At 50.3% G+C, this 21,289-nt stretch overlaps 2 protein-coding genes across 13 annotated transcripts in view; one reads left to right on the top strand and one right to left on the bottom strand.

Annotated features, from left to right (window-relative positions):
* The window catches only part of SCNN1A (sodium channel epithelial 1 subunit alpha), an 85,904-nt gene that overhangs the window by 42,527 nt on the left and 22,088 nt on the right, over window positions 1-21,289 (top strand). For 3 of the 10 annotated variants that reach the window (XM_047066772.1, XM_047066775.1, XM_047066771.1), the window contains 3 exons: window positions 14,357-14,525; window positions 14,905-14,941; window positions 20,583-20,942. In XM_047066772.1, the coding sequence (XP_046922728.1) occupies window positions 14,357-14,525; window positions 14,905-14,941; window positions 20,583-20,942 (566 nt within the window). Of the gene's footprint in view, window positions 1-14,356; window positions 14,526-14,570; window positions 16,005-18,328; window positions 18,492-20,247; window positions 20,413-20,582; window positions 20,943-21,289 lie in introns of those variants that run through there. The other 7 variants (XM_047066774.1, XM_047066773.1, XM_047066777.1 and 4 more) reach the window with 6 other exon arrangements.
* Window positions 6,223-20,066, bottom strand: LTBR (lymphotoxin beta receptor). 3 transcript variants are annotated; one of them, XM_047066783.1, is made up of 10 exons: window positions 19,840-20,066; window positions 12,548-12,689; window positions 12,166-12,291; window positions 11,930-12,082; window positions 11,466-11,562; window positions 11,252-11,343; window positions 8,439-8,546; window positions 8,098-8,123; window positions 7,297-7,525; window positions 6,223-7,137 (listed from the first exon to the last, which is right to left on the bottom strand). In XM_047066783.1, the coding sequence occupies exons 1-10, from the start codon at window positions 19,876-19,878 to the stop codon at window positions 6,896-6,898; spliced, it is 1,254 nt and encodes a 417-aa protein (XP_046922739.1). In that variant the 5' UTR covers window positions 19,879-20,066; the 3' UTR covers window positions 6,223-6,895. The 3 variants fall into 3 exon arrangements, with proteins under 3 accessions (XP_046922739.1, XP_046922740.1, XP_046922738.1); XM_047066784.1 differs by having other exon boundaries at window positions 12,548-12,644; window positions 19,840-20,062; XM_047066782.1 differs by lacking the exon at window positions 19,840-20,066 and adding an exon at window positions 12,763-13,587 and having other exon boundaries at window positions 12,548-12,644.

Here is a 21,289-nt window from a genome sequence, read left to right as displayed (position 1 = left end):
AAATTTTTTTTGACATTTATTTATTTATTTAAAAAAAAATTTTTTTTTTCAACGTTTATTTATTTTTGGGACAGAGAGAGACAGAGCATGAACGGGGGAGGGGCAGAGAGAGAGGGAGACACAGAATCGGAAACAGGCTCCAGGCTCTGAGCCATCAGCCCAGAGCCTGACGCGGGGCTCGAACTCCCGGACCGCGAGATCGTGACCTGGCTGAAGTCGGACGCTTAACCGACTGCGCCACCCAGGCGCCCCTGACATTTATTTTTGAGAGACAGAGAGAGAGCACAAGCGAGGGATGGGCAGAGAGAGAAGGAGACACAGAATCAGAAGCAGGCTCCAGGCTCTGAGCTGTGAGCACAGAGCCGGACGTGAGGCTCGATCTCACAAACCATGAGATCATGACCTGAGCCGAAGTCGGACGCCCAACCAACTGAGCCACCCAGGCGCCCCGCAAACAGGTGTTTTGAAGGTCAGTTCATAAGTTGAGGATATCAGAGGTATGTTACTTGTAACAAGTAAATCTTTTCATGATAAGCACATAAAAATGAACAGATGCCTAGAAAAAGATCTAACATGAATGGCACGGCTCTGTGCTGAGCAGCAGCATGGATGGGGGACGTGTTGACACTGGGGTGGGGGAAGGTGAAAGGTTGGCCATCCTAGATATTAAACTAAATTAACTCTAAGGTATAACTCCTTAAGGATGAACTGTTATGTCAGAAATATAAATATAATTATAAAGCAATGAAGAACATAAAATAGACTAATAGTACAGGCTCAGCTCATTTATGAGAATCTGAATAAAATCTTAGCAAACAGGATCCCAAAGGTACATTAAAAGAAAACAACAAGATCAAGTGTGGGTTATTCCAGAAAAGTAAAGATAGTTTAGTATTAGGAAACTGACTTATGCAATTCATCAGATTGATAGATTTAAGGAGAAAAGTGGTGTAATCATCTCTGCAGAATTTTAAATGACATTTGTTTTCCTCTTGTAAAAATTCAATATCCATTGTTAATTTAAAACTTCAGTGAAATACGGATGGGCACTTCCTTAGCATAATAAAATAAACACATCTATTGTAACTTCTGCTCAAAGGGGACATTTTCATTAAAATCAGGACCAAGACAATGATGTTCATTAATGCCATTACTATTTAACACTGTTCTAAAGGTACTAGGCAATGTATTTAGACAAGATTAAAATGTATTAGAAGTATAAAAATTAGACAGCAGAGATTAATTTCATATTATTTATTATAGGTGATAGTGTAAGAGAATCAAATGAAAAATTACTATAGATGAGAAGAGAATTGAGTAGGTAGCTGGGTAAAAAAAAAAAACAGAAAAAAAAAAACTAAGAAAAGATCTCATTTCCATGACACTTACACAGATAAAACACCTAGGAATGAACTTAACAAGAAATACTCAAGATCTATATTTAAAAAAAAATTGAACATTAAAACACTGAGGGATACAAAAGGAATCGATACACAGGAAGTTACCATGTTCGGGGCGCCTAGTTGGCTCAGTCGGTTGGGCATCCGACTGCAGCTCAGGTCATGATCTCATGGTTCGTGAGTTCCAGCTCCACATCGGGCTCTGTGCTGACAGCTCAGAGCCTGGAGCCTGCTTCAGATTCTGTGTCTCCCTCTCTCTCTGCCCCATCCCCACTCACACTCTGTCCCTCTCTGTCTCAAAAATAAATGTTAAAAAAAAAAACTTACCATGTTTTTGAAAGGAAGACTAGTACCAGGAAAATGTTAGTTCTGAGTAATCTAGAAGTTTGGTAAGGCTCAATACAAATACCAATAGAAGTTTTTTGGGGGAGGGTTACTAAATAAGCTGATCTTAAAGTTCATTCGGAAAAAGAAATTAGAAAATATAATCAGGAACATTCTAAAAAAGGAGATTAAAAGGAGCTCTAATATATATTAAAATATAAAGCTAAAAAATGGAAAGACTGTGGAACTAGCAAATTAAAAAGATCAGAAGAGGAGCCTTGAAAATCCAGAAGTAAACTCAAGTTCTTACACAAACCTGGTTTACGATAATGGTAGTGTTTCCAGTTAGTAAAGAAAAAAAAATCATTGTTCAATAGGTGATTTGGGGGATAGCAAGATTACATTTGAAAATTGCCCAACAGAAAAATAGTAAGAGAGATGACCAGACAGTGGAAAGTAGTTTACAAATGACTCTAATGTAATGAAAACGTTCACTCACAATGAAATGAAAATTGTCAGTCACAATAAGAAATGCATATAAGAGGTGCCTGCGTGGCTCAATTGGTGAAGCATCGGACTCTTTTTAAAAAAATTTTTTTTTCAACGTTTATTTATTTTTGAGACAGAGAGAGACAGAGCATGAACAGGGGAGGGGCAGAGACAGAGGGAGACACAGAATCTGAAACAGGCTGCAGGCTCTGAGCGACCGGTCAGCACAGAGCCCGACGCAGGGCTCAAACTCACGGACCGTGAGATCATGACCTGAGCCGAAGTCCCAAAGTCGGACACTTAACCGACCAAGCCACCCAGGCGCCCCAGCATCGGACTCTTAATCTCAACTCTTGATCTCAGCCCAGCTCATGATCTCACAGTTCATGAGTTTGAGTCCTGAGCTGGGCTCTGCCTTTGCTGGCAGCACGGAGCCTGCCTGGGATTCTGTCTCTCCTCTCTGCCCCTCCTTCTCTCTCTCTCTCTCTCTCACTCTCAAAATAAATAGATAAACTTAAAAAAAAGATGCAAACAAAAATTACACTGAGCTAACATTTTTCACCTTTGATGACCTCAAATGTTTGATAACACACCAAAGTTGGTGTTTGCACATGGAAATGGACACTTAAAAATAGCTGATGTTCCGTCTCTACGGACGGCAATTTGGTAATATTTATCAAAATAAAATATATCTGCCTGTGATCCCCAATTTTTTTGACCCCAAATTTTATTTCTAGCATTTTTTGAAAGCAATATTCGCACATGTGCAAAATGACATAGTTTATTATTGTAGAATTGTTCTTTTTTTCATTTTTTTTTTTACATTTACTTATTTTTGAGAGAGAGAGAAAGAGCTCAAGTGGGGGAGGGGCAGAGAGAGAAGGAGACACAGAATCTGAAGCAGGCTCCAGGCTCTGAGCTGTCAGCACAGAGCCTGACGCGGGGCTGGAACTCAGGAACCGTGAGATCACGACCTGAGTGGAAGTCGGTTGCTTAACCGACTGAGCCACCCAGGCACCCAGAATTGTTCTTAATAGTAAAGATTGGAAGTGAATTAAAAAGCCTCAAAGAAGTCTAGTTAAATGGAGCAGCCATATAATGGGATACTTTGCAGATGCAGATATAAAAATTAAGGAGGAAGCTTTTTGATACTGATATGTAATTATGGCCAAGCTAATTTGATACATGAAAAAGGCGGGGGAAGGATATACAGAGAATGTGCTACCATTTGTGGAAAAAGGAGGAAGGGAATATATGTGTAGGTATTTGTAAATTACCTCTGGAAAAGCATCAGAAACAGTAACATTGTTTGCTTCCAGGGAGGGCAAGTTGGTGATTGAGGGTCAGGAGTGGAAGAGACATTTCACCATTTACTTTTTGATACTTTGTGAATTTTGAGCCATGTGAATAAATTACCTACCCCAAGAAAGGAAATAAATAAAGTTAAAATTAAAAAAGAAAAAGAAAACTTAACTTACTCTGGTTTACACAAAAAAGAATGCCTCATGAACCATGTTCTTTTCTTTTCTTCCAACACCTCCATCCTCAGAGGATTGGCTTTTTAACTCCATGACCTTTCCTTCATGACAGCAAGATGGCTGCCCCAAGCAAGATAGCAAGATAGGCATCATGTTCTCACACAAACATTCCCCAAACACGAAAGGAAGGACAAGGGAAGCCAAAAACTTATGATGTTTTTTGTCCTGGGAAGGAAGACTTCACTATACATGTCATTGGTCAGAAATGGATCTCATGCCCATCCTAAACCTGGCAAAAGGTAATGGGCTTACTGGCTCTTGTGATTGGGGAAGGGGCCTCCCTTCCTAATATCATGGACTCTCTGCCCTAGTACAGAAATAAGGGTCTGTTTCTAGGAAAGGTATGGAAGTCTGTTGCATATGCTGCAGAAAGAATTCATCACAGCTGTCAATGTGAACCACTCCATCTTTTGGAAAAAAAAAAAAAAAACACAACTTAATTACCCAAGGACAACATAGATAATCATGGGCAGTGTTATAGGGTGAATTATGTCCTCTGAAATGCATACGTTGAAATCCTAGGCCCTAGTACCTGAGAATGTGACTGTATTTGGAGATTGTCTTTAAAGGCATAATTAAATTGGGGGCACCTGGGAGGCTCAGTTGGTTGAGCATCCGACTCTTGATTTCAGCTCAGGTCATGATCCCAGGATCAAGCTCTGTGTCGGGCTCTACACTGAGCGCAGAGCCTGCTTGGGATTCTTTCTCTCTGTTTCTCTCAAATTAAAAAAAAGAAAAAGAAAAGAAAGAGAGAGAGATAATTAAAGTGAGGTCATTAGGGTGGGCCCTAATCCAATCTGACTGGTGTCTCTATAAGAGGAGGAGATTAGGACACAGACATACAAAAGCCAGAACCATGTGAGGACTCAGGGAGAAGACAGCTATCCGCTAGCCAAGGACAGAGACCTCAGAAGCAACCAGTCCTGCTGACACCTTGATCTTGGACTTTTAGCCTCCAGAACCGTGAGAGAATAACGTCCTGTTCTCTAAGCCATCCAGTCTGCTGGGCTTTGTTATGGCAGCCCTAACAAATTAACACGGGCTGATATAGTCCTAAATTTGAATGGTGTCACCTAGGACTGGGCCTCAGCACCATTTCTTTAAAAGACGTTTCCTCCTTTTATTTTGTTGAAAACTGTATACTTTTTTTTTTTTTTTTTTTTTTAAATCTAAATACCTTGAACGATTATCAAGGATTCATGTTGTCTGGCTCTGGCATACTGGCAGAGCGGGGCATTAACTCGTGAAGATACAGCTCATGATGACTTACTTGTCAAGAAAGGAATTTGGGTCTAATGTTTTCATGGTCAACCTTAAATAACCCATCCACTCAGTCGGATCAGATGGCCCCTGTAGCCACACCATCTTGATGAGCCCCAGCAACAATGTTCTCAACATCAGACCTAGCTGGTGGCCTTTTATGGAAGGAGCTGTCCGCTGGCAGCTGCTTTCCTCCCAATCGTTCAAGTTCAGGTTGTCTCTACCAGGCAGTGAGGTAGACAAATTCTGGGCCCAGACGTTTTCTAATAATAGAGCTGGAGGAGATTTAAAGTTCTATTTGAGAAAAATTAAATAAGGCAAAAGAGAATAAACAAGGAAAAATCAGGAGTGTGCCTTGCGAGTGGAAGGAGGCTGGCCCAGATCTCTTCCCCAACAGAATGGGAAGAATATTTCACATTTTAGGGCTAATGTGCGTATCTTTCCCTTTGACCGGCCTTGTGGAAAGAACACTCTTTCACTTTGCGTTGTGGCTGCGGGTAGGAGAGTTGGCTGAGATTGAATATGCCTGCAGAACATGAAGCAGGTCTGATTATTTGAGAAAACCAGCCCATTTTTAAACCCCTTTTTGGAGAAACTCTGTAAGGGTATGGTGTGTGAAGTTTTTACCCAAGAGGCCCCTACGGCCTAACGGGGTGCAAATCCAGCTTTGCCATTTGCAGCTGAATTAGGTAAGTCATTTACCCTGTCTGTGACTCAGTTTCCCCAATAGTTAAATGCGAGTAGTAATACTATCTATCTCAGAGAGATGTTGTGAGGGTAACATACGTTAATAGTATAAGGCATTTATTTACTTATTCATGTTTATTTATCTATTTTGAGAGAAAGAGAGAGATCCTTCACGTGTGTCCGGGGAGGGGCAGAGAGAGGGAGAGAGAATCCCAAGCAGGCTCTGCACTGACAGCAGACGTGGGACTTGACCTCACGAACCGTGAGATCATGACCTGAACTGACATCGAGGGTCAGACGCTTAACCAACTGAGCCACTCGGGCACCTCTATTGTAAAGCATTTAGAACACCATCTGGCACCTTGTCAGGGATGGCCGGCTAATACAGTTATCACCTGAATTACAGACACCAGCCTCTCATTGAAATACCTTTGTAGGATTATATTTTAATGTTTTGACCTTTGCCTTTGACATTGCCCCAATGCAATAGTGTTTCTATGTAAACCCCAAGAAAATGAGTGATCTAGGTCTCGATCTCCTCTTTATTTGCATGTGGTTACAATTTATAAATACACTTGCCGTTTTCCTCTCCCTCCAAAACTCTCCCTTCTACCTAGTAACTGTATCCAAACCCCCAGTTTTTAGTGACTCCCTTTCTAGGAGGAGAGGGGAGGGGTGGTCCTCCATGTAACTCCATCTTCTACAGGGTCTACTTCAGTCCATGTGAAGTGTGGGCTCTCAAAGGGCCTCTGAAGCTTGGGGATGAGCACCACGAATCTGCTGGAGGTCCCGCTGATGTCCTCGCAAGTGGCCATGTGGCTGTCCTCCTTCTGTGCCCTGCTTAGGGTGCAGAATGCCGTGGCGGGCAGCAGTTAGCATCGTTTGCCCTGTCCGTGCCCGAAGCCGGGCCAGTACAGCCCCGGCGGGCAGGAGGGTCTGCAGTGAAGTCTCAGGCCTGCACAGGAGGCGGTGAGAGTCTTGTGGCACGCACATACCCAGCCAGTGCCCGGCCCTGCTCTCAGAGATGTGTCTCAGGCCCGGCCCCTCAGGGTCTGCCTCTCAGGGGCCCTATCCAGGCCCTCTGTCAGTCCTGTGTGGGTAGGGCAGCCGCAGGGAGAAGATGCTCTTGCACCTCCCTTCTCCTGGCTTTTCCCAGACACCAAGAGGCATGGGGGACAAATTGGGTCCTTGGCCCTGTTAGAGGGCATGGCACCCCAGTGTCTCTGTTTCAGCCAGGTGCCAAGCCTTGCCATCCTCCTGGTAGGGTGTAGAGAGCCCGGGGGGGCCTGGGGCACCCTCTTCAGGGGTGGGGTATGGAGGTTCTGGGGGAGCAGGGGGGTCTCCAGGGCCCCGTGCTCCCCCCAGTACTGGCCCGTTGTAGATGTAGATGTTGCCAGTGACAGTCACAGACCCGCCGGTGACATGAATGCCGTTGGTACCTGTGGGAAGGGAAGCAGAGTGAGAGGGGCCGATGGCTAGCTGTTGGAGTCTCTGTTTTGCTCTGCTTCTGTCTGGCTCACTTTCTCCTCTTGCACACCATCCCTCCCACCCCACCCTTCCATGCCCCCTCTTCTCCCTCCTGCCTGCCCCATGCTCACCATGGGCCACCTGGCCTTGCTCTGGGAGCTCAGCCTCCAGCTCCCTGGCCTGGCTTAGAGGACTCTGCTGCTGTAGCACCTCTTCCTCCAAGCCTGGGGTTGCTGGGAGCCTGGCCGAGGCCGGGGCCAAGTCTCCAGAGAAGGGCAGAAGTGGCTTTACCAGGTCAGGGAAATGTGGGTTGACCCTTGGAGGTTCCCAACTTCCATCAGCAGGATTTGATTCCTCTCCCTGCAGGAGAGAGGCAGAGAACCAACCAATGACATGGGCCTCAGACTCCATCGTTCTTTAATTCCCACACCCCACCCCACGCTTAGGCAGCTCATTGTTCTCTCTTCCACTTCTTGCTCCCTGCCACAGGGCCTTTGCACTTGATGTCCCTCTTCCTGGGGCGCTTTCCCCCAGATATTCTGATGGCTGGCTCCCTCATTTCTTCAGCTCTCTGCTCAAATATCTGTTTATCAGAGAGGCCCTCTCTGTCCACTCAAAGATAACATACCCCCATCCTTTGCCACTGTCATTCACTGTCCCACTACCACGCTTTATTTACCAATTATCACTACCTGATAAATGTTTGTCTAACTTTATTCTTGCTCCGCTGGCATGTAACTCCAGGAGGGTAGGTAATTTGTTTTGCCCACTGCTATATCTGTGGTGCCCAGAATGGTATCTGACACATGGTATACTCAATCAGTTATTAGCCGAATGAATACTGAAGCCTGCACACTCTTATCCTGCCTACCCCACCTGTTCACGTATCCCCGTCTACCCCTCCTTGTGGCCTTCTCAGCCTCCCCCATTACCTCTGGACGCCTCTTGAGCAGGGATCCTGCAATGGAAAATTAAAAGGGTGTGGAGCCTCCGGTATGGCTTTCACCCTTCCCCCACACCACGATGTTGCTCCCCACCCTGGGGTCACAGAAGGAACACGCTATTTTTGCCCTTATCTCCAGCCTCAGAATGGGGGTGCTGGATGGAGATGATGTCCATGCTGAGGGCAGGCACTGGGAGTCTTAAGGGTGTGGAGGGACAGAAGGGTTAGCCCTGGGGAAGCTGACTGTTCCCTCCAAACCCCCTTCCCCGTCAGGTGGGGACGGCCGGCCGGCCAGGCCTGCGTCCCTGCCAGCATCCAGCTCCTTCCTACCCAGCTTCCTGCAGAGAGAGGGGTGGCTCTTCCAGGAGCAGGCCAGGACCGTGGTGAGGAACAGGAGAGAGGCCAGCGGCAGCAGGATGGCCAGCACCAGCACGGTTCCTGCCAGGACAGCAGACGGAACAGCTGTGACGACCCCAGGAAGGGCAGAGGGGAGGGAAGCTAAGGAACAGCTTTCTGGTCCTCTGGACAACTCAGAGAAAAGGGGCGGCAGCAGCTTTTCCCTTCTAGACCCACTGCAGTTCCTAAAGGCAGAATTGGAGAAACTTCCCTTGGGTTACAGAGAAGGGGAACTAAGTTGGACTGGGGCAGGCCCTCCTGACTGCCGGGGGAAACTCAAGCGAGGGTGGAGATCTCTGGAGGGCATGGATGGTGGCCACCATGTAGAGACCAAGGACGGGGGCAGTCTTGTGGGTGAGGACAGGAGTGTGGGCACTTGGTTTTCCAGGGTTGGAAGTGGGGGTGGAAGGCAGTACGGGGAAGGTGGGATTTGGGTTTGTAAGCAGACTCAGGCCACAGGATAGAGCCACATTTCTGTGGACGTGACCATCTTAGAGAGAGGCTGCTATAGGAGCTGAGATTGCCCCTCTGTCTCTGTGGGGGTGTTTACAGGGGTGGGGGAGTGGGGCTTGCAAAGTCTCCACCCCCTGGCTCAAGGCAGGCTCCAGGAGGGGAAGGAAGGGAGGCTGGGAGCTGGGATTCTCAGGTCTTGGTATGTAGCAGTGGATAATTTCTGTCTTTCACAGAAGAGTCTAGAGCACCCATCAGTTGCACCTGGGGAAGGTCAGGAAGACTTGGACATTTGTATACTGGGAGCTGGCCCTTTCTGATCCACCTAAACCTAGGGCCTGAGGGAGCACAGAATGGGAGGTGTGGGAAAAAACTGGACCTGGCATCTGAGATGTCTGTGTCCCGGCCCAGTTGGGTGACTTTTTAAGCCATTCTACCTCTTGGAGCATCAGTCTCCTCAAAGATACAATGAGGGGGGTTTGGTACCTACTGTCTAAAATTCCAGCTCTAGGGGCGCCTGGGTGGCTCAGTTGGTTAAGCGTCTGACTTTGGCTCAGGTCATGATCTCGGTCCGTGCGTTCAAGCCCCGCATCAGGCTCTGTGCTGACAGCTCAGAGCCTGGAGCCTGCTTCCGATTCTGTGTCTCCCTTTCTCTCTGCCCCTCCCCGACTCGTGCTCTCTCTCTCTCTCAAAAATAAATAAACATTAAAAAAATTAAAAAAAAAATTCCAGCTCTAAAGTGCCAGTTGTATTTGATACATGGTTAAAAAGTACTAAGAGGACAAGGAAAAAGATGATATAGCTGAATGAAAAATCAAGTGACAAAATATTCAAATGACTCCACTTTTAGAAAACCAATTCTATATATAGACATCCATTGAAAAATGTCTGGCAGGATATATTAAAAAATGTTAAGAGTGGATATGCTAAGTGATGGTCCTGTGAGTGGTTTTTAGTTTTACTTCTCTGAATTTTCTTTTTTTTAAAAAAATTTTTAGTGTTTATTTATTTTTTGAGAGAGAGCACGTGTGCAAGTGGGGAGGAGCAGAGAGAGAGGGAGAGAGAAATCCCAAGCAGGGATGAGGGGCTCGAACTCACAAACTGTGAGATCATGGCTTGAGCTGAAGAGTCAGACGCTTAACTGACCGAGCCAGCCCAGTGCCCCTGTTTCTCTGAATTTTCTAATTTTCTATGGTGTGCGTGCATTATGGTACACGCTCTGGAGTAAGAAAGAACTGAGTACAGGTCTTTGTAATATCAGATACCAGTGAGTGATCTGGGCCAAGTCCCATAACCTCTCAGCCTCAGTTTCCTCCTGTCCTCAGTGAGGATAATAATAGAACTACCGTTGACCCTTGAACAATGTGGGGGTTGGGGGCGCTGACCCCCGTGTAGTCGAAAATCCACGTCTAACTTTTGACTCCCCCAAACCTTAACTACAAATAGTCTACTGTTGACCAGAAATCTTACCAATAACACAGTTTGATTCATGCATCTTTTATATGTTATGTATTATATACTGTGTTCTCGTGATAAAGTAAGCTAGACAAAAGAAAATGTTATTAAGGAACTCATAAGGAAGAGAAAATACATGTATAGTAATGTTCCGTATTGATTGAAAAAAAAAAAAAGCCGCATATAAGCGACCCGCTCAGTTGAAACCCATGTTGTTAAGGGTCAGCTGTACTTTACAGGGTCATTAAAAAGATTACATGAGCTAGTGATTGTCAAGTGCTGGTAGAGTGCCTGATGCCCTAGCTCTCAATAAATGAAAGCCATAATTATAAATATTTGGTAATTTTTAAAAAGTTAATAAACTCTCTCCCCGCTAATCATGTTTACAGTTATTAGAAATACCCCTTAATCATCTGTTAGGCTAGGAAACCAGCAACGTCACAGAAAAGAAACAAACAAAACAGAGTCAAATGTGGGATGAACACTCTAATAATGAAAGTGTGTAATCTAGTAAAGAGATTTTTGGTCTGGTAAGTGGGTTATATGATGGTGGCATGTCCAAGACGAGGACAGTAATGTCAGTTACAATTACATCTCAGGGTAGGAGTGTTCCTTGGCATAATAGTACATGTAACTTACAAGTTATATGTATAACACATAACTTAAAAAGAATGTGTATATCAAGCTGGCCTAGGGATACTCCAATTTTTCCTTAGGGAACTTTTCTGCTTGCCCCAATTCTGAGAGAGAAGGATTAATCTTTTCCCCATCTTTTTAGCTGGGAGAAATGAAGACATTTTCCCAGATTCCCCCCATGTGCCCCTGGGCCCCAGACTCCTCACCTGGCATCTCAGGGGACTCGAGTGGATTTCTGCAGCTGGTGTCAGACTGGGCAGTGCCTGGAACTGCCTCTACCAGACCCTGTTCCTCACACCTGTGAAGGAAAGGGAAGCCCAATTCAAGCGGGCACAGGGCTGGAAGTGGAGGCTAGCCCATGCATGCGAGCATAAGGGTGGTCAGCAGCTGGGACTTCTGGGATGGTGGGGGTGCACTCACCTCGTGTGGGGCTGGCAGCGGGCCCTGGGAGAGGAGGTATTCTGGAAGTGCCCTGCCTTACAGGGAACACAGTTTCTCTTAGCCTCCGTGACTTCATCTGGCAAGAGAAAAGCAAGGCCAGCCAGGGTGAGTGGACAAGGGGCGTCTCTCCACGCTGTGAGTTTCCTTTATTCCCACTGAATGGCCCTCCCTGCCCGTAGCACCTTTCCTGATCTTCCTCTGGCCCGAGCCTCCCTGAGCTGAGAGAAGCCTCCTTCTGAGGCCCCGAATCTGTCCCCTGTCCCCGTTCCATTTCTCTGCAGACCCCTTCTGTGGGCCTTTAGCCCTGGGAGGGAGAGGAAGCTCTATATGTCAAAGAGAACTACCTGGGGGCTCCCCACAGATGAAGTACGCGCTCCCGGCCCCCATTCAAGATCACTGGCACCCAGTCTCCTCCCCGCCTTCTGCCCACAGTGGCCTCTGACCTTTGAGCTCCACCTCAGTGCCAGGTGGGCAGTTGGAGAGTGGCTCGCAGTGCACACACTCGGTGTCCCAGTGCACGCAGAACATTCCGGGCTGGCAGCGGCACTGGGTTTTCTGTTTGCTGGTGCAAGGCACAGTCTCCTCGAAGCCCAGCACTGGTGGGGAGACAGACAGGGGAGCTCGGTGGAGGGGCTGCACTCCAGGAGATCCCAGCCTCCCCGGGCACACGGCCACTCACTCTGGTCACAGGGGCGGCACATCTGGCAGAAGGAGAGATGGTTCCAGTGCTCATTGTAGGAATTCTCGGGGCACATGGCACAAACTGTGTTCTGGCCGCGGCTGCATTCCACTGAGACACGTGTGCCTAGGATGTGAGCGAAGCGATCCGGGTGTCAGGGGAGCGGGGCTCCCACCCTCACCTCTGCTGCCTGCCTGCCGTGTGACCCTGTCCTCTTGGGGGCCACTTCCGACGGATGGCCGGCTGCTTTCCCGATGCAGGAGAAATGCCTCTCCTTTCCCGGGGCGATGGTGTCTGTCTCCCCTCTGAGGCGGTAAAGGTGGGCTGGAGTGCCCTGTAACCCACCTCCCGTCCCAGGCGTCCTGTGGCCCTCCGGTCTCACCTGGGGGGCAGCGGGAGCAGCAGACCCGATGCTTGGGCTCGTAGTACTCCTTTTCCCGGTCCTGGCACGTTTGGTTCTCCGTGTGGTATGGGGGCGCCTTCAAGGGGAGATGGAGGTGGGGGGAGAATTGTCCAGGGGGCACCTGGGGAGGGCAGAGGGACTAGAGGGAGGGCTGCCCAGACCCCGCTTCCCCTCCCGAGTCTGCCCTCACCCACCTGCGCGGGCCCCTCCCTCATCAGTGGGGCCTGGGATGCTGCCAGGAGACTGCAGAGGCCCAGGACGAGTGGCCCCCAGGCCAGGCCGCAGGGGGAGGCGGCCCACGGCAGGCGCATGGCGGCCAGTCGGCCAGTCGGCCAGATGGGTGGAGGCCTGGGGGGTAGGTGGGAGGCCTGCACGTCCCGGGCAGTGGTGGCAGCGACCTCCCCCTGAGCCCAGGGTCTGGGACAAGGCTCGGGCTGACGTGCCCCTGGGGCCGAGCGCCCGGGCCTGGCCTGGCCTCCAGGGCTCCAAGAGCCGGGCTCAGGAAGTGGGAGTGGAGCAAGCCGGCCTCGGGGCGGGGACAGGGAGCGCTGGGAGCAGAGGCAGCTGTCGCAATCGGGGAAGAGGAACAGGCTTGGCCGCCCCGATGCAGGGCGGGAGGGGGCGGCCGGGAAAGCACGTGAGGGCAGCAGGGCCGGAACCGGGCCTCCTCCCTTCTTCGGAAGCCTGGCCGGGAGGGGAGGACCGCTAGGTGGGAATGGGCCACAGAGCCAGTGGACGGTGCCCAGATGGGCCTCCGAGAGCAGGGCAGAGCTGACTCGGAACAGAGGGAGAGCCGGAGCTGGGTCCAGCCGGGTGCCAGATCTCAAAGTGGAAGGGCCTGTGAACGGCAGACACGGAGAGCGCAGACACCCTCCGAGGCCCACGGCCAGCCAGCTGCAGCATCTGGGAACCAGAAGTCCCAGTTGGCATCCATCTGGACTCCTGGGGGTTCCTGCCCCGTTGTGTGACTTTTAAAGATAAGCTGCAGAGGAATAACAAGCCAGCCAGCCCTTCCGTCCCCTGATCCACCCCAGTGCACACATTAGTGGGCACAGGTCATCTACAAGACACTGCAGAGAGTGGTGTGGCCTCTGCTCCCCTGTCCTTTGACGACGGAGGACCACGTAGACCAAATTCCCCATGAATAGGGGCGGCTGCACCGGAGCTGGGTAGCCACAGTCTTCAGTCCCAGTTTCCTCACCCAGGAAGGAGCCTCTGAATCCTTCTGAACTGGAGGAAGCTGAGAGACCACCAGTCCAGCCGCTTTGCCTTAATCGTGAGAAGATGGAGGCTGAGGGTGCCACATAGAGAGAGACCAGGATTCCGGGGGGCTTGGTCTAGTCCCTGCCCGCTTTCTTCCCACCATTTCCTGGCAACCCGTTAACAACAGCCCCTGCCATGCCCCCTTATGCCAGGCTCTCTGGTCTTAAAGTTGCTGTGCTCCTGGCGAATTCCCACCCGTCCTTGAGGCTCGCACGGGCTCTGGGATACACCCCCACCCCAGGCTGCACAGATGCCACACAGACAGCGGTCTGGGCTTATTCTTTCCTGCCTCACCAGGCTGTGAGCTGTGCAATGGCCTAGACTGGATCTTTAGGACTGGGTCTCAGTGCTTGGCCGAGTCTGGCCCATACCAAGTACATGTTTATGGAATAAACGATGATGCCTTGTCCACATCACATAGCCAGTCTGCGGCAGGACTAGCCTAGACTCCAGAGTTCCCGATTTCTGGGTCCCAAGCTCATTCCTGCCTGAGTTTAGATATTTCACTCTCCTCTCCTGGTGCAGACCTCAGACCTGTACTCTGCAGGCAAATGTTTATATGGACGGTCCCAGGCAGCCCGGAAGGGGAAGAAATACCAGAGGAGCACACCCTGCTCAGGGCTGCCGCTCTTTCAAAGTCCAGGGAATTGGGGGCTGAGACTGGACTCACCACTGAGCTCTTCAATGCATACAGGTATGTGCATGCAGTGGCCTTAGATTCCTTTTCCTTTTTATTATGGAAATTCACAACACACACACACACACACACACACACACACACACACAAGGAGAAAATAATACTGTGAACTCCAGCTTCAGCTCATGGCCAGTCTTATTTCTTCCCACACAGCCCTCCTCCATTCTTCTGATCTCCTCTTAATTATTTTGAAGCAAATCCCAGACATATATCATTTCGTTTGAAAATATTATAGGATTTTATCGAAAAGAGATCTCTCTCTCTTTTTTATTATTGAGGTATAACTTATAAACAGTGAAATGCTTGAAGGACACTGATCTGATGGATACAGATCAATGAGTTTTCACTTTTGTATGTTCTTGTGTATCTCCCCCAGAACATTTCCTGTACTTCAAAAGGCTCCTGCTTCACAGGTAAGCCCTATCTCAGATCTTTTTTAACCACAGCTGGCTGAACTGTATCCTTTCTGCTGCCAATCTCATGCTGTCACTTCAGCCTTCAAGGAGTCTCTGGGTCCTAAAGAAAGAGCCTTCAGATCTGGACTTTAATCCTGGTCCCGACACTTCCCCTCTCTGGGCCTCTTTTTTTTTTTTTGTATTTGCCAGTCAACTGCTGGTTTGCTTACAGATCTGTCCTCCCCTCTTCCTCTGCTGTTTTGTATCACTGCTGGGAACTACATTTCCCAGACTCCTTTTTCCTCGGGCTTCTGGGTAGTTTCAGCCAATAGGAAGACAGGTGAGTGAAGGACAGGTAGGTGGGAGGAGGAAAGAAGCCAGGCTATTTCTCTGTCTCTCTTTGCTTTTCGGACGTCGGATATCACCTGTGTTTGCCTGTGTTTCTTCCTTCCCTCCTTTCATAATCCCATCTCCTGTCAGGCAGTCCCCACTATTTACTTCCTGCCAAATAACTCAGGAGGCCTCTGGGTCTATGATGCTTAATTACCGTGCTGTCCTTCCAGCCCTAGAGATGTAGCTGCTTCCTGCTTTGCTGTTTTCTGGGTTGCCTCGCTGTCCCCCGTTGGCTTCTCATCTCTTTCATCACCCGTGTACCAATTTCTTGGGTTAACTTTCTTCCATTTGGAAGACTTAAGAGTGTTTGCTGTTTCTAAGCTGGACCACAATTGATAAGTCTTAGCAATAAATGGTTATTATGCCTACCCAACCTTCTCCAGGAGGGTGAAGGAAACTCACAGGGGGATCCATGAATTCTTTGTGGGCAGGGCGTTGTCTTGGTTTCTTTTTCTTTGTGTTCTTTGCCAGCTTCCTTGAAGCTCATTTCCATTGGGCAGCACCAGGGCTGGACTGAGTACCCCACAGATTCCCAGAATGTTTGGCCTTCTTCCGAGAGGACTGCTGAGAGATCTTCCTTCCCAGAGGTCCATGAAGAATCCAAAAAGGGTGCCTGGTGGGAATGGATTCTTCTGGATACTCTTTCCCACACAGTTCTTAGCCAACTGGTGCTCTCAGAAAGGGTCTGGTAAATACGGAGAGATGTGTCATGGGTGAGGGGGTCATCCTTCTCTGGAGACTTTGCATTTTCATTGGGGACCATCCCTTTAAATAAACCCAAAGAATTATCCAGATGTCAGTTGTGCTGAGGTGGAGAAATCCTGCCTTGACCCAAAGGAATAAACTTCTAATGGTGAACTTCTAAGCCTCCTGCCAGGTGACTAGAGTAGGAGTGGTATGGAGGAATTTTCTGGTCATTCCCACCATATAAGTGCAGATAGAAAGCCCACTGTTTTCCACAGTGGGCAGCCCGGTGTTGAAAGGCTCATTAATTCCAAGTAGTAAGAATAAAGAGCTGCATTTAATTGAGTGACTCATTTTTTACCCTAGAAATGGAAAAAATGAAGGAAATTCAGGCAAATTAGTAGATGACAAATTAATGAGTTATCAGAGGAAATTAGGATGTTCAATGGAGATGCTTTCTCATAGCACATCACTCTCTGCCGAAGATAAATCTTGAGTCTTAAGATGCTCATTCTGCCATCTTCTGCAGATTGGGTCAACAAATAGTGACCACTAGACAGTGGGACGACCAAGATGAATAAGCCTAGAGCTTGTTCTCAGAGAACTCATAGTATGACCTGTGTATACGCACACATGCACATACTAGGCTAGTAATCATATACAGTGGTAAGTGCGGCCATAGATTCTCAACAAGACTCTCTCTCTCTGGCAGTGTGGAAGAGAAAGTGATTATTTCCATCATCTTCTGTTCCCCAGAGAGCAAGAGGCAGTAAGCCCCTTTGAACTCATGACCCTCATCCCATCGCAGACTCCCTATTTCACTTCTCTCCCTGTAGCCTTTGCACATTTATGGCCACATAGGGTTAGGGCATGGCTAGTGCCAGGAGGGAAGGAACAGCTCCGGTCTGGGAGAGCATTTTCCAATGCTGGGGAAGCTTCCAAAACAAGGACCACAGGGCCGTGGGACCCCACAGAGCAAGAGTCCACTTCTCTGGAAGTCAGGGGAGCAGCACTGAACATGGAAAGGAGAAACTCAGCTCTCCATCTGGCCCCACTCCTAACTCCTCACTCCTCTGGGCCTCAGTTCTTTCTTGTGTTAAGCAAGGGTTAATGCACAGTCAACTGGAAAGGGCTTTTGGGACCATCTGGGACCCTCACTCTCCCTTCCCCCTGCCATTTCACTTTTCAGATCAGAACGCAGGAGCCCAGAGAGGTATAGTGCCTTTTCCAAAGTCACATAGTTTAAAGGCAAAAATGGAAGTCACAGAATACCTATAATATGGTCCCGTTTATGAAAAAAAGTATAAATGTAAAGAAATGCATATAATTTTATAAAAGCACACAAAAGATACAGATGGATATACCGATTTCAACAGCCCTCCTTGGCCTGAGGGGTGGGTAGGGAATGGGACAAAGGGAAGCTTTTGCTCTTCTGTATATTTCTGTCTTGTTGGAAAGTCGCATTGTGGCAAAAATGTATTTGGGCATTATTTCTGCACTTTCAAAGATAACACTTAAAATGGAGCCGTGACAGAAGTGCAGATTTCTGTGTTTCTCACAACAAACTTGCTCTGGTCCATTCCAGATCTAGAATGGACCTTCCCTGAGCATGGGCTTCCCCCCACCCACTGCCCCCGTACACTGACAGGCACTTCTGGGGACACCACGTCCACGTGCTCCGGCTCAGCCCAGACCCGTCCTTGTGATTCTTCTCACAGAGCCCTTGAGATGAGAACTATTTGCTGTGCTGCTTTGAGCCCGTGGTTGGATTTCAGACACCAGCTAGCAAACAGAAAAGGCAGGGAGGTGCCTCTCCTAACCTTTGAGATCAAACAGGCAGGGTGCTGTGTACTCCATTTGTTTAAGAACCTGGCTCCGGGGAGAATAGGGGTTCTAAGGCTGTCTGGGTCCTGTGGGAATGTGGGGTCAGTGTAGAGAGCTTTCCACAGAGCTGGGGAGATAAGCCAGGACCCAGATTGCTGATGAGCCCATGAACTCTGCGTTTGAAGCTCCTAGGTTTCAAAACCAGGTACAGGGGGGCTCCAGTTCCCCATGAGTCTGCGGCTGGTTTGTCATGGGAAATAAATGGCAAACGTCCTAAGTAGACATCCCTTCAGGAAAAGAATTCTGATTTTGTGTTTCTCTCGTCTGCTGTTTCGTTCTGTGCCCTCAGAAAACTGGCTTCTCTTTATGGAGGGTCGGTTTCTTCATCTCGAAAATGAAGGAAAAACCAGCCTTTCCCTTCCCAGGAGGGTGTTCCCAGCAGGCATCAAGGGGAGTGATGGGACCGGGTTTGGAATCCTGGCTGACAGCAGCTCTCACTTTAAGAGGCCACAGGAGACCTTCTGCCCTAAGAGGAAGCCGCAGGGCCCAGCTGCACCCTGAATTTGGAGTACCCCGCTTCCCTCTTACTTGTCTGGTACACCCCTTGGTGTTCCTCAAGACCCAGCTGAGATGTGACCTCCAGGAAGCCTTCCTGAGTCTCCTCAGGGTGAGTGCCTCTGCCTGCCACCCCGAGGCTCCCTCAGCACTTACTTCTTATCTCTGCCACTAGAGTCCTTATCTTATGTAGCATGACTGCCTTCTTCCGCCACTCTCCATCAGTGCTCAGGCTGGGCCTGTGTCTGCACATCCCAGGCCGGCTTCCCCCGGGTGCCTCCGGTGAGGGTCCGCTGTGGCTGACCTCCTACCATCAGGCGCGGGGCCTGGCTTGTGTGGTTGGGGCTCCTGTACCTCCTTGGGCTGTCTCTGGGCCCTCTCTCTGACCCTTCCCTTTCTGTGTGCTCACTGCTTACGCTTCACTCTTTATCCTCTTGCTGGATTAAGTTCGGAGCAGAGATACTGGAGGAAAAACACAGCCCCTACCAGCGAGCCTTTCCCTCTTCCCAGGGCTGGTGTCCACTTGGGCCATGCCCACCTTCCTCCTTCCCGACACCCGGTGCTGCCTACATCCCTCCCTATTCGCTCAGGGCCCACTGTCCCTAGAGCTCCTCAGGCTCCAGGTCTGTGCCCAGGTGCCCTGCCTGGCCCCTGTGCTGCCTCTCGGTGACCACATTCCTGCAACCCCGTGACCACAACAGGGGACATTACACATTCCTGGCCTGGCAGCCAATGGTGTAAAAAAGAACAGAATGTCCCAGGGCCCCGCCCAATCTCCAGCCTCACTTGGGCCCCTCCCTGGCCTGGACGAGGTAAGGGGTGGCAGTGAGGAGTCAGGAGGGAGAAGGATGGACCAGGAGGGAGAGGCAGAGGGGCGCTTTGTGCCCCAGTGCCCAGTGGGGCCAGGAGGTGTCCCCACTTTACTGAGTAGATACCCCTTCTTCTTCTATAAGACCTGGGGGTGAGGCTGACCTGTGGGTGCCTTTGGAAGGAGTGCCCAGAGAGGGGACCCAGCTCCTGGAAGCCCACTTGGGGCTTCATCCCCTCAGTCTCCTGGCTCCACCCCCTTCACCCTCCTCTCTCAGCCTCTCCTCCAGCCCTCCCTCCCAGGCCTTCATCCTGTCTTCTTCCATCCATCTCCCTTTTTCTGCCTTCCCTGTTCTGGTCTCCCCTGCCTTAGTCTCCCTCATCCTGGCTGGTTCTTTTTTCTTTGTTTTGCCCTCCTGGCTTTGTGTTCAGGATCTCTCTCCTTGTCTGAGATCTCTGGCCCTCCCCCTGCCCTTTTGTCTCAGGTCTCCTTGCCTGTCAGCCCCCAGGGCCGTTACTCTTCTAGGTGGGGGGGGGGAGCACCCACCTCCTCCAGTCCCACACTTCTGGGGCACCTGCCCTCAGGAGCCCTCCTCCCTTTGGAGAACTCTCAGCTCAGACTCCTCCTTTGCCCCTCCCCCTGCCCTGCTCACCTTTAATTGAGATGCTAATGAGGCTTCTGTCACTTCCATCCCAGCCTGGCGGGCGGGCTCCCTGGCTGGGCCGCTGCACCTGTCAGGTGAGGGGGAGGAGAGGCTCGGCTGCCAGATTCAACTGGAAAGGAACCAGTCCCAGTCCAGCCACAACCTGGGAGCTGGGAGCAGGAGGCCGTCCAGACCTCCTGGAGCCCTGCAGTCCCTGGGACGGACACAGCCCAGGGCCAGGGCCAGAGGCGGAGGAGAGAGCCCACTCAGACAGAGAGGGAGCAAGGCAGGGAGGAAGAGGAAGAGAGGCAGGACCAGAGAGACTGGCACACAGACAGGAGACAGGCAAGGAAGACGAGAGCTGAGAAAGAGACCCAAAGAGAAGCAGAAAGCAGAGAGAGAGAGAGAGAGAAAGAGAAGAGCTGGGACACAGAGGTCCTGGAGGAAGGAGACTAAAGATAGACTGACTAAGCAGGGCAGACTGACAGCTGAGGAGACAGAAAGGGAGGTGCTGGGACAGAACTCCGAAGGGTGCTTCTCAGGCAAGCCCAGCTACAGGTCTCCTGGCCCGGACTCCAGCAGGTCAGCCGGCTCCTGGGACGGTGGAGGGAGGGAGGGAGGGAGGGGTAGAAAAGAGTGGGCTCAGGGCGGGATGCGGGCCTGGCCAGGAGCAGCCTTGCTCTGGGTCAAGGAGTGAGGCACCGGAGCCTCGAAGTCAGCCCTGACCCTGGCCCTCCATGACCCCCCCCAAGGCTCATGAAAGGAGAACAGCATGAGGAGCAGGGGCTGGGCCCCGACCCTGCGGCACCCCCGCAGCCCAAAGAGGAGGAGGAGGCCCTGATCGAGTTCCACCGCTCCTACCGAGACCTCTTCCAGTTCTTCTGCAGCAACACCACCATCCACGGTGCCATCCGCCTGGTGTGCTCCCAGCACAACCGCATGAAGACGGCCTTCTGGGCTGTGCTCTGGCTCTGTGCCTTCGGCATGATGTACTGGCAGTTCGGCCAGCTGTTCGGGGAGTACTTCAGCTACCCCGTCAGCCTCAACATCAACCTCAACTCGGACAAGCTCGTCTTCCCCGCCGTCACCATCTGCACCCTCAATCCCTACAGGTCAGTCGACCCCTCTGTCACTTCCCCGGTGCCTGGAAGTGGGGGACAGAGGGCGCGGAGGCAGACCCGCAGACCCGGGAGTAGGAGGGGATACTCTTATCCCTAGGTAGACCTCCCTTTGGGCAAGATAGGGAGCCCCCGACTCGATGGGCTCTGCCCATCCGAGCGGCTCTGCCAACGGGGCCCTCCAAGTGCCCACAGCTTATCCAGAGTGTGGTTGTTGGACTTCCCTTCCTCCTCCCACAAGTGGGAGGGCGAACAGATGAAGTGAGATGCGGATAGCTCCAAAGAGCCGGGTAGAGATCATTCCCATCCCTTCCCTGGAGCAAGAGGAGGGCGAAGAACAA

This window comes from Lynx rufus, unplaced genomic scaffold, assembly GCF_022079265.1.
Source record: "Lynx rufus isolate CCGP_SWC_20201006 ecotype Redwood Valley unplaced genomic scaffold, mLynRuf1.p SCAF_7, whole genome shotgun sequence".
NCBI lineage: Eukaryota > Metazoa > Chordata > Mammalia > Carnivora > Felidae > Lynx > Lynx rufus.
This window is presented reverse-complemented; position numbering and strand designations above follow the sequence as displayed.

What these genes read in the sequence shown, in the direction of transcription:
- LTBR (XM_047066782.1), bottom strand. Translation starts at nt 12,879, where the DNA reads ATGCGCCTGCCGTGGGCCGCCTCCCCCTGCGGCCTGGCCTGGGGGCCA. An exon ending in CTGCTCCCGCTGCCCCCCAG is followed by an intron (nt 12,292 to 12,547) that starts GTGAGACCGGAG and finishes CTCACATCCTAG; the next exon opens with GCACACGTGTCTCAGTGGAA. An exon ending in GTGCCGCCCCTGTGACCAGA is followed by an intron (nt 12,083 to 12,165) that starts GTGAGTGGCCGT and finishes TCTCCCCACCAG; the next exon opens with TGCTGGGCTTCGAGGAGACT.